The 13,324-nt window shown below is 32.9% G+C and overlaps 1 protein-coding gene across 3 annotated transcripts in view; it reads right to left on the bottom strand.

The window, feature by feature from the left end:
• Nucleotides 1-2,899: 2,899 nt before the first annotated feature.
• LOC111512003 (ATP-binding cassette sub-family C member 4) overlaps nt 2,900-13,324 on the bottom strand; it is a 36,388-nt gene continuing 25,963 nt past the window's right edge. For all 3 annotated transcript variants that reach the window (XM_074175015.1, XM_074175014.1, XM_074175016.1), the window contains 3 exons: nt 13,025-13,255; nt 4,341-4,852; nt 2,900-3,404 (listed from right to left, as the gene is read on the bottom strand). In XM_074175015.1, the coding sequence (XP_074031116.1) occupies nt 2,940-3,404; nt 4,341-4,852; nt 13,025-13,255 (1,208 nt within the window). In that variant the 3' untranslated portion in view covers nt 2,900-2,939. The remainder of the gene's footprint in view (nt 3,405-4,340; nt 4,853-13,024; nt 13,256-13,324) is intronic.

The raw sequence follows: 13,324 nt of genomic DNA, 5'->3' as shown, positions 1-13,324 counted from the left end.
AGGATTCGCTTCGACGATTTCAGTGATGAGAGGGTTAACAGTAGTTTCCAGCATATTCAAATACAGTTCCCCTGTTGAATTTTGATCAATAAAAAGATGTCCTACAATATGGTTTCCCAATATTCCTGCCCAAACGTTAATTTTTTGTGGATATTGGGAAAACCGAAAACTTAATGAGAATATTCCAACTGAACGATGATGTTCATTGTCGTAGAGAAATTTTTTGTCGTTTTTATAAAAAAAAAAAACTTAACAAACCTTACCGGGTTGTTGGAATTGCCATATGACAAATAAAAAGGAATATTTCTGAAAATATCGTATTAATGGGTTTGTCTTCAGGAAATTATTAAATGTTTCGCCATGTTGTAGTAGGAGAAGATATTGACTTTATATTCTAGGGTTGTGAAGTATTCGGCAGGAGCTTCAGAATGATTTATGGCACCCAGTCGCCATCTTGAAAGTTTCATCTGTCAATTTCACTTCAAAATAAAGTATTTATGCATTAGTTTCATTATCGCAATTTACATTTTTTAAGTTGACCCATTCAAAAAATAAAAGGGGGGGGACATCAAAGACATGCTCTGTATGTTTTAAGATTTTGTATGGTAAAACACGTTTTGCGGTTTTGAAAACTGTTTAGTAAAAACAAAATTTCATTATTTTCAAACTTGATGGAGATTGAAGCAATTTTGCTCAAATTTCGTAAGACAAACCTTTCTGGCGGACACAATACTCTATCAAATTTATTTCAAAGCAAGTTTTGAAACATGTCGTTTCACTTGTTGAATAGTCAAAAATTTATATACAGTCTGTTTTTTCCAAGTCAGGCACTGTCAGGATCTCTTGAACCAAAGTTGAAAGGTCGGTTGAATTAAATAAAAGTTACATATTTTCAAGTTGAACAAACGGTGTACTGAAATTGGCATCAGGAGTTTGCAAGATATTTGATTAGGAGCTCTTACTTTTCAAAAAAGATACTAGGAGAATTTTTGGATTTTTTCATACACTCTTTCATTAAGTGTCATTAAATTTCGCAAGTACGTTTCGTCTAATGATGGCCACCTTCACCTTTGTTGCAAATACATACCTGTTTTTGTAGCGATTCCTGTCCTGCATTCGGCCCTGTATCACATCTGATTTACTACCCTGTTTTGACCAATGATAGACTTTATAATAAAATACGGACCTGATTTTGACTTTCATATTTTGAAAGCACTTATCTCTCACCATGGAACGGAACTCATGACAAAACCATTGTAAGTTTTTATTCTCAGATATATCAGAAGAATAAGTAGTTTCAATAGTATAAGAAAGTTACATATTTCTAGTTTTGAATGGGATGGCGACCACTGAATATGATTTCGATTGTTAAGTTGTTGGGAATTCGGGCAAAATGTTGACTAGAACCAATTGCTGAATTGTTGAAGTTTCGAAAATGTTATTGTTTCATCTCCAGAGCCCTGAAGAAGAAACAATAAAGTTTCGAAAGGTCGACAATTCAGAGTCCTGAAGATAGAACAATAAAGTTTCGAAACGTCGACAATTCTGGCAATTGGTTTTTTTATCCGAATTTCCGCCAACTTGATAGTCGAAAGTTACATATATCGTCGATACGACGTCAAAATGTATGAAAAGAGAAGGGAAACATGCAACGTTTCATTGAAGCAACCTGTAGATTATTGTTCACCTAGAAATCGATTTGTCGAATATTATGTAATATTGACAGATCCATTGTAATGCGAAATGTAGTTGAAAAACAAGCTGTTGAAGTTACAAAAAACAACAAACAACCATTTTTAATGGTTGCATTTTTAAATGCAACCCGCATATCGATGTCAAAATCATCCTACAAACTTTTGGTAAAAAAATAAACAACTCAAAGTCATAGAAGCAATTTTCACTGAAGAAGGTGAAAAAAACAGAAGATTCTGACTAGATATCTGAAAGATTTTTTGATCACCTCACTTGCGTTGCAGACTGCATTATTTGCTGTTTCAATTTATTCTTGAAAGAAAGAATTGAAAATATAATTTCAACCTTAGATGTAGAAAGAGCTACTGGATTTGAAATCTGGTATCTTTCTTGCAAAACATGCAAAACTGCATGTTTTTTAATTGGAAAGGTATATTTTGAGGAGAGATTAATTTTTGGAAGAAAAAGTTTTTGGCCTTCTACTTCTCCATCTTGATACAAAAATGTGGGGATCTTCCAAAGAAAGAAAGGAACCAACTTCTACAATTTAATTCCATACAAAGATGTGTAGATCACTTTCAGACACAAACTGGAAGAAAAAGTCCTCTCGAAACAGCTATTTTCATATAAACATTGAATTAGACAAAAAAAACTTTCTAAACAAACACTTTTATATGAACGCTGAATTATACAAAAAACACTTTTTTCTATTCCGTTTTTATTTCAAACATTCGTGATGGAATCAAATCAAATATCATTCACAGGATTTCTACACAATACAGTTAATGAAAGAAGTAAAATTTCACTTACATGGAACACTGTCATCCTCACTGCTAGACATCCGATTTTTGGCTTATCGCTCTTCAGTAGCAAATACGGATAACATCATAAGAAAAAACACTCAATTCGTTAATGACTACGACTCTTTATCGCGGAATGGGTCAAATCCACCCATGTCATCGATGACAGTACATAAATAACATTCATTCGCTTCTATGAATAAATCCCAGCCATATGAATCTTGTTCAAATTGAAAGGGTAATTTTCAGGGGAAATTAATTTTTGAGAAAGAAAGTTTTTGGCCTTCTACTTTTTCACCTGTTTTCTTGTATATACAATTCGGGTAGCGAAAGTGAAATATATGTCCAAAAAAATTCTTTTCATCCAATAATTTTTCATAGTTATCTTTGTTAAAAAAACCTCCATAAATAATAGATATATTTATTAAATCACATCAATGAATAAAATTAAGTACCTGAGATATTCTGTGAAGTTTGCTTTGCAATTTCTCGTAAATTCGCGGCCATGGCTGATCCAGTTTCTTTCACCAGCCCCTGAAAGACCCCATTGTCATTCTGAAGTAGCAAGTGTGGGTGACCAAACTCCTTCACTTCTCCAGCGTCCATGACCAAGACCCTATCTGAATCCATGATGGTGTGTAATCTATGAGCAATGGTCAATACTGTACAGTTGTCGAATTTCTGTCTTATGGTATTCTGTATCAGTGAGTCTGTCTGCGGATCGATATTTGCTGTGGCTTCGTCTAGAACTAGAATTTTGTTGTTGCGAACTATGGCACGAGCAAGGCAAACTAGTTGTCTTTGTCCCACACTGAAGTTGGATCCGCCTTCGGCCATTTCACTATTCAGACCTTCTGGCAGTTCAGACACGATGGTTTTGAGTTCGACCTGATCGAGAGCATTCCACAGTATCTGAAAATAATTTGGGATAGTTTGATTAGTCCTTGCTGTACATTCCAAACTCAGTTCTTGAATATAATTTGTATCTTCTGGAGGCCATAAAAAATAATCCGTGATTCATCAACTCACTGAGTGATAATTCATTTTGAAATATGTGAATAATTTTCATAAATGTAGGTATATTGAAACAAATATAATGACTATAGCTTCTTAATATAATATTAATCAATTCTACGCGTTTGGATTATTATTACTCTCCTGATTCACCACCAATATATCAGAGGAAAAGAGGAGTATACGAAATCAGGGATGACAAAGCAATTATTTTTCATCATGCCATGATATACAAGGAGCTGACACTCACAGCTTTAACCGTTGGAGTTTCGTTTCTGATGTGGTGGTGGACGGACGTGCCGACAGCAACCGTCCACAAAGAAGGTACGCGGACGCCATTGTCGGAGACGAAACTCAGTTTGCGTCGTGAATGTCATAGAACGTGCCACCATTAAATTAAACATATTTGTGAACAGTCTATAAGTGTTGAAGAGAAACAGCACTCCCATTCACGCCGGTTGGAGGCCGGGGTGGACCGGATGTCCACGTGGGAGTGTTATAGTGGATTTACATAACCCCTGTCCCCATTCACGCCGGTTGAAGGCAGGGATAGACCGGATGTCCACGTGGAGATAGGATTTTACCAAACAAATAATGTCCGTCTCTAAACAAAATTAATTTTTTTTACATACTAAAAAGTGGACAAATTGAACAGAAGAACTGAACAAATTAATGGGTTGTTCATGAGCTTAGCTCAGATAAAGACAACCTCAGGTATTGAGCTGGACCCAATTGCGCCTGAATAGGAAGCAGCGGCCTATAAAGAAGAAAGGAAGGAAGGAAGCTTCAACCCTTACATAAGTGAATAAGTATATATTCAATAAATTACAATACCTCATCGTTGTAGTCATCAAAAGGGTCCAAATTCTTCCTGAGACTACCAGAAAACAAAACAGGTTCTTGGGGAATAATTGATATTTTCGATCTGAGTATTTTCAAGGGAACGTTTTTTGTATCCACATCATCAATCAAAATGCTTCCATCGATGTCTGTCAGGCGAAAAAGAGCCTGAATGAGAGAAGATTTTCCGGCTCCTGTCCGTCCAACTATCCCAATCTTCTCTTTTGGTTTTATTTCGAGAACGAGATTTTTAAGAATGAACGGGCCGTCAGCAGAATATCTTAAGGACAAATTCACGAGTTCAATGCCTCCGGAATTTGGCCAAGATTCTGGAGGGATGAATGAATTAGAGTCCCGTTCTGGTTCAATATCTACATACTCTTGAATCCGCTCTATGGAAGTCATATTGTTCTCAGTTTCGCTCCATTGTCTTAGCACCCACTGGAATATTCCTGCTAGTGACATCGCTTGACTAAGGGAAAGTCCAACATTACCACCGAATGATTCTGCATTGAGAAATTAGTACAATTATAATCTATAGTCTATTTCAAAAGAGTGTAGAGTAATAAAATCTCATTAAGTATTCAAAAGCGCTACAGGGTGATCCGTCAATAAATTCTGTCACTTCCCTAGTCCGCATTGCAAAATTATGTCGTTTCATAAAGAGCAGGTAGGTATCACCCTGTTTTAAGGGATTTGTCCATTGTTATCGACGGATAAATACTGAGCCAGAGGCGCGCTAGTGGGATAATTGCCAAAAGAATATGCATTCATAAAAATTATATTAAAGGAAATAAAAATTCAATACAGCAGAACAGTGTTATTAAAAAAATATAAAATGTAACAATAAAATATATACGAACCGAAATCGGGAAATACTCACAAACACACACGAACGAACTTTACGTATTGAAACACTTGTGGGGACTTTAAATCAATTTATTCACAAAAACGACAAGAACTTTACTGGATACGTTATTACAATTTGACACTTGAACAATACTAAAACTGTGAACTTCCCTTAACGTTTAACAACACTCTATTTATACCCTAATTGAATGTTCTAGAGATTACTAGGTACAATTTTCGAGAACCTTCCGAGAAAATAATTATTCAGACTACCCTTAATTCTAAACCCTAACCTAAGCAAAAGTGTCACTGTCACTGATACACTGGTCTCTGTCCAGATTGCTTATCCCGCTACAGTATATTTACAATTCAATTAAATTATTCTACATCAGAATAGTCTTCATCCGAAGAACTGTCATCATCCCCTGGTGTTATAATTATAGGGTCAACCACCTGATCGACCAAGTTGTCCAGTTCCCACATTTTATCTTCCTCTTTTAAAACATGCTGGATTGCTTTTTGCCAGTTTTCTGATGTGATTTCCATAATGGCTTGATCAAACAATACCTTGACATCTTTCATTTTAAATGTGGTATTGTGCCTTGCAACATATCCTTTAACTTGTGCCCATATAAGTTCTATAGGATTTAATTCGCAATGATATGGCGGTAGGCGCAGCACAGTTACTTTATACTTTTCTGCTACATCTTCTACGGCATATTTCATGAAGCGAGATTTATGTTGTTTTACTATGGCTAGTAGTTCCTTCTTTACTGAATTCGTCTCAAACTGAATACCTTTTTTTGACAGCCAGTTAATAATTTCTTGCTTTCTCCAAGCTGAAGTTGGTACCTTCTCTAAGCGCCTTGAATGGTAGCTTGCATTATCCATAACCACGACCGAATCAGCTGAAAGAAATTTTAACATTTCCCCGAAGTAGTCTTCGAAGACATCCGAATTCATGTCCTCATGATAATCTCCCGTCCGGCACGACTCAAAGCTTAACAAACCTTCTTTTAAAAATCCGTCTTCGCTTCCAATGTGAGCAATTATAAGCCTCTTCCCTTTTCCCGAAGGCACTTTAATACCCGTCGAAAGGCCTTCTATGAAAGCTTGGCGAGAACTTGTTATATTTTTATCTTGCCACATTTTTTTGACTATATAACCTTCGTTTATCCACGTCTCATCAAGATAAAAAATTTTCTTTTGCTCTCTGCGGTACTGCTTTATAGTTGTCAAATATTTTCGTCTCCAGCAAACAATTTCATCACTTTCCAGTAATAGTGCCTTTCGATTGTGCTTTTCCCAGGCAAAATTCATACTTTTTAAAGTTTTCCATAAAAGTTTTCTGGATATTAAAGGAATATCGTTATCTTGGCTTATCTCGATAAATATTTTTTCAAGAGTGGGTATTTCCTTTTTAAAATAAAACGAATGAACTTTTCTTCGAATGTCACATTTGGTGTCTTCATCTAAGATTTTTATTGGTCTTCCTGATTTTCTCTTGCATGGACTTACCTGGCCTGATATCTTTCTTTCTCGCAATAATTTAAAAATCGTGGACTGTCCAATTCCAGTCATTCGGGCACATCGCTCAACACTTTCTTGCACAGACAAACTAGGGTGATCGTGTTTTATGCAATCATATACATTTAAAATTATAACTTTTTCGCAAACAGATAGCGGAGAATTTTTTACACTTCTTTTCTTTGGAGTAAATGTCCCCATTTTATAACTTTTTCACTATTTCTATATCACAATATCACTGTACGTTTAATTGGTGTAGTAACAATTACTATTATAACTCGAATGTTTAAGACACCATTACAATATATTTAAACCCTTTTTCTTAATTACCTGGGTTTAATAGGTATTGCATGATTGGTGGGCAGGGTCAAAAAGGGATTATTATAATGACATGGCACCTCGGAACTAAGTGTTAACCCTTTTTTGAGAAATCATGCTCAAGTATATGAACCCAAATTGCATATTAAATAAGTTTACAAGAACCACTAAAATTAATCTTAATCTTTTTTTAAGAAATTTTACTTACCTAAATACATGTAGGTACTTAGTTTTAGACCAAATTACTTCCCAAAAATGGCCTTTTATTATTATCTATGTCTGTAATTTTTAATTTACTTTAATTATTAAGTTTAATAATCCTAAGATTTGCCTACGCCCATGGACGACAACGAAATTCAGGCAAATTTTATGACACTTCATGATTTATTACTCTACACTCTTTTGAAATAGACAAATTTAAATGACTTGGATATATACGCTTAATCACATTTTTTTCTGGAAAAAAGTGCTCAGATTTCAGATAATTGAATTATAAAATATTTTTCTTTCATTCGAGAGATTGTTACAAACTGATATCAACTGAAAACAAAGACGAGGCGATTGACAGCCTAGATTGTTTGAGTTCGAAACGAATACAACATTAATTTTTTAGTAGAATCACATCTAAAATATGGGATCCCTTTCTGGGATGTAAGTAATCAAACTCGACTCGAGTCGATTTTCATTCTGCAGAAAAGGTCATTAAGATTTCACTGTAGATCCTGGGGCAAGTTTCTTGTAGGCCATTGTTTGTCGCAAACAAAATTGTATTACTGTATGCTATATTTATTTTAGAAACAGGTTGTTTAGTGCATAAAAATAAAACAGAACATATCCTCAATTGACTCTCATGTTTAATCATCCTCCTAACTACCTGAAATGCTAAGTACACTGTAACGACTTTCGAAAATCAACTGAAAATTTTCTTATCGAGAGGCTCTATCATAGTTGGCAAGAATTTTATGACGATACCTTTTAATCATATTTTATACATATTATATTTGTGATTTCATGCATTATTTACGCATTAAAAAATTATTTTTGTGTATGTGGGTGTGCGTATATATGTTTATATATTGGTGTAGGTATGTTATTTTGTTTATATCACTGGTTCCCAAACTATGGGTCGCGACCCATTAGTGGGTCGCAGGAGCAATTTGGGTGGGCCGCGGAAACAGATAAAAAACACTTAATATTTTTGAATTGTTTTTTCCATTTTGGATGAAGGGTAGGGGAGAGTATCCAGTCCTTTTGAACATAGCCTTAAAAAAGCTGATGGGGTTTTCAACTCCATATTTGTGCGAGAGGGCATGTTCCACTTCGGTATTCTTAGAAAATGAATATAGTAATAGACTTTGTGTGGAAAGTGACCTGCGTTCAAAGCTTTCAACTTTCAACCCAGATATAGAATCTCTTGTAAATCGTAAGCACCAGCTCCATAAGTCACAATAATTTTATAAGTCTCATTTTTTGTATTTGTTTAGTTTTAAGATTTTGAATTAAAAGTCTTTTTGTACTGTATTTCATCTTCAATTAGGTCATCTTCACCATTTTCTTTCAGAGATGTATTCCTCAAAAGTGAATTTTCATAATAATAATAATAAAAATATTATTAGTCATAATAATTATAGTATTATTTAATATGTGGGTCGCGAAAAAAATTCCACAATGAAGGTGGGTCCCCAGGCAAAACAGTTTGGGAAACACTAGTTTATATAATTTTGTTTTGTTTAAATATTTTACAATATATTTTTTTGTCAAATGTGACATTCAAATTTTTATTATTTTTATGGTAGGACTCCACATATTTTCATTAATCTACTAGCATATACTCTGATTTCATGTACTTGACTATGTTTTTTTAAAAGCAATGTTTAACGAAACTTTGTCAATAAGAATTTCTCTTTGACAATAATTATTATTATTATTATCATATATGCGAAATATGCTTTCAAGATATCAAAGATAAGGTTGTTGATCACAACTATTTTTATGGAAACTTTGAAGACTGAGCGTATCAAGTGTGTAATCTCATATACAAACATTTTTTTGGAGTATATTATATTGATCATTATCAGACATAATATATAATCCATAATTCATTTTTTTATTCAGAATTACTGAATTTTTTTTTATGAGAGCTCATAGCGTACCTACTTTTTCAGCAAGTGGCCTATACCATGAACGTATACTACCAGAACTGTAGGGGACTTAATACAAAATTACTTGATTTTCATAGTAGATCACTTGACGATGAGTTTGATGTCATCCTAGCAGTAGAGACGTGGTTGCAAGATGAAATAAGTGATGGGGAGGTTGTTGACGCGGAACTATATAACATACTCAGAGCCGATAGAGATTTGATACTAACTAATAAGAGTAAGGGAGGAGGAGTATTAATAGCAATTAAGAAAAATTACAAAATATTACGTTATGTCAAATATTGCAGATTTTTTGAGGCATTGGTAGTTGACTTCAAGGTGAGTAATCAAAAATATACTATGGTCCTTATTTATATACCACCAAGCAGCTCAAATGATACATATAAGTCAATGTACGAATTCCTGCAACAACATATAACCAATATTATTAACACATTTATAGTAGGTGATTTCAATATTCAGGGTATTACCAACACATTTATTGACAACGATAATTTCAACGAGCAATTCAACTTATTACGAGATTTCATTGATTTCAATTCATTTAAGTTATTTAACGATATAAAAAATGATCAAGAAAGAATATTGGACCTGATAATGGGGTCGGAATATAATACAATTGTAGTAAGTAGAGACTTTCTTCCTTTTGTAAAAGAAGATTACTATCATCCAACTCTTAATTTCACAATCAATACAAAAAATATTAAAAAACATACATATAAAGTACAGGAGTCCTGGTATAATTTCAAAAAAGCCGACTTTCAACAGCTAAGTATAGAGGTGAGAGATGCCGACTGGAGCCTCGTTTTTGATGAAACAGATGTAAATAGGGCTCTGGATAAATTTTATACAGTTTGGAACAACGTGATAGCAAATAATGTACCTAAATATATATTTTATAAAAATGCGAAAAAGTTTCCAGTTTGGTTTACAAATGAAGTTAAAAGCGTACTGAAAGAGAAGAATTACTATAGAAAAATTAAAATGAAATCTAATTGGAATAAAGAGAAATATAAAGAATTACGTAGGAAGGTTAAAAATCTAATTAGGAAGGAGAAAAAGCAATACATAAAAAATTTGGAATCGAATGTTACTAAACACATAAATCAATTCTGGAATTATGTGAATAGTAAAAAAACAAATAAAACTTGCTTAGGCAGCTTTACTTATAAGGGCAAAATGGTGGCAGATGAGGGTACCGCAGAATCGTTTGCAAATTTTTTCTCATATGTTTACTGTGAAGAAAAAGCATCATACAATGTAAACCTGAATGATTCTAATATGACAAATGACTCCTTTCAAATACATACAATAACTGAACTTGACTATAATGAAGCTGTCAAAAAACTTAAACCCAAAAAAGCTGCGGGAATTGATGGCATCCCTCCTTATATATTGAAGGGCTGTTATGAATGGTTAAGAGGTCCATTACTTCATATTTACAATTTAATAGCTGAGTCAAATATTTTTCCTGAATTTTGGAAAACATCTATTACCATACCTATATTCAAATCGGGGAATGAAATAGAAATTGAAAATTATAGAGGTGTCTCAATTATGTGTGCTCCGTCTAGGTTATTGGAGCAAATTATATATTCGAAACTGTATAAATTCGCAAATAAATACATAGCACCTGAACAACATGGCTTTATGACCCAGAAGTCAGTAAATACTAATTTATTTATTTTTAGCAACCATGCTTTTGAAACTTTACAAAATAAATCTCAATTGGACATAGTATTCACAGACTTCCGTAAAGCCTTTGATCAAGTAAATCATGATGTGCTTTTGCTAAAAATTAGTAAATTTGGGTTGTCGAGGAATTTTCTTGAACTGATTAAAGATATTTCATTGTTAAACATAATGGGAACACTTCGGGAAAATTTTATGCTAATTCCGGTGTTCCTCAGGGATCAAATCTAGGACCTCTTCTATTCTTATTATTCATTAATGATTTACCCTCGGTCTTACATCATTCACATTGTCTGATGTTTGCAGATGATCTCAAAATTTTTAAACGTATTCAGACTGTTAGAGACTGCGTATCATTGCAAAAAGACATCAACAACATTGTGAATTGGAGTTATACTAATAAGTTATTTTTCAATATAAAAAAATGTTATACGTTAACAATATCCCGTTTGAAAGATGTGATCAAATTTGAATATCATATGGATGGAGAGGTCCTGGGTGAAAAAACCGAGGTGAAAGACTTAGGCATTACTTATAATAGTACTTTTTCCTTCACAAAGCATATAATGCTATTAGTAAAATCTGCAAATCGTATGTTGGGATATTTAATGAGACAAACGCGTGAATTTAATAATATAAATACAATTAAATTACTCTACTATACTATAGTTAGACCAAAACTGGAGTTTGCTTCAATAATTTGGACAGGAGAATACAAAACTACTTTAAAAGAAATTGAAAAGGTTCAAAACAAATTTCTTCGATATCTCTATTTTAAAAAATATCATAAATGGCCCGATTACAATTTAATACGAACATCACGGCTAAGGAGCGAATTCAAAATATTATCATTAGAACAAAGACGCAATTTGTCAGCCCTGATATTCATATATAAAATAATTAATAATCGAATTGATTCCCCCGAAATCCTACACTTGATTCCGTTTCATGTCCCTTCACGCCGTACTCGACATACAATTATGTTCAATATTTCTGTGTCAATATCTAGCACTAGATCACCTCTCGCAACCATGTTGATATTAGCTAATGAATTCAATGAAATAACGGATATTGATTGGTCTTTACCATATTCCAATTTCCGTAACACAATACTGAATAATATACTGAATATATCTTCGTGAAAATTAAATCTACCTAAATCTGTACCCCAACAGTTCTTATAGTGAGTACGTAATAAAAATATATTTCTTTTTTAAGTTGAATTTACATTGTATGTATTGTTAATAATAGGAATCCATGTAATAAAACTTAACAAGTTTGTATGGATCAAATAAATAAATAAATAAATAAATAAATAATATATTATATTATATTATATTATATTATATTATATTATATTATATTATATTATATTATATTATATTATATTATATTATATTATATTATATTATATTATATTATATTATATTATATTATATTATATTATATTATATTATATTATATTATATTATATTATATTATATTACTCTGAAAAATGGTTTTTTCATGCAGAACGAGAACTATTATATAATCGAATTTATTCAGAATTGTAACACGTAGTACTCATTGTTGAATACCGATATTTTGTTTCTGGATGGACTTTCGAATATTCCAGTATCATCGATTCAGTAGATCTCAATCTCATCCCGGTTTCATACTATGTCAGTGTTAACTTGGTTGAGGTGTAATCGTGGGAAAATTGTTCGACATGACAAATAATACCCGATTCTGTTAAAACTTTTGAGTGTGAGAAGTAATTCGAAGACAATAAACAAATGGAAGATATCATCAGATATTCTTCATCAATCATTAATTAACTTGAAAGAAATAGTTTTCAGGCATACACACACAATTTCCAAATAATGTTCGACCAATGATGTTTCCGTGGAGGAATATATCTTAAATGGAATGATTGAATAACACAGAACAATGAATCAAGGAATGATGTTGTACTGTTCTTTAGTGTTTTGATCATTGAGACTATGCACTAAAATATATATCAGTGAAGAAGGGAGTAGTTGCCTCAACTTATGGAATATGGTGAGTTTATGTCAATACCTATTCACTCTATGACCGATATATTGAAGACAAGTAGTTAATACGTTCTAAAGAGTTATTTTCAAGTCTTACCATTTTGAATGAAAAATACACTGATTGTTACTAAAAAAATGTAGGTGACACAGTGAATGTCGAGCCAGAATCCAAATCCTCTGTTTGCGCTCAAAAACATGAAATATGCTGAGGTGTACGAATCTTGCAAGTTATCAAATTCTTTGGATAAGATTTCCTGGACTTCAAATGCTCTAATAGTCGATAAACCTTGAAGAGAAGCAGCTAGATGTGTATATACTGGACTGCGTGCTGAAAAATTAGAAATCGTGGTTTTTGGAAAAATACTCGAAAATACAAGTAGGTAACTTGCTGAACGCA

The sequence above is a fragment of the Leptinotarsa decemlineata genome, unplaced genomic scaffold (assembly GCF_025532065.1).
Source record: "Leptinotarsa decemlineata unplaced genomic scaffold, Ldec_3_MD MMD2_tig00000882_RagTag_RagTag, whole genome shotgun sequence".
Classification (NCBI taxonomy): domain Eukaryota; kingdom Metazoa; phylum Arthropoda; class Insecta; order Coleoptera; family Chrysomelidae; genus Leptinotarsa; species Leptinotarsa decemlineata.
The sequence above is the reverse complement of the archived record's forward strand: the minus strand, read 5'-3'. Positions and strand labels throughout refer to the sequence as shown.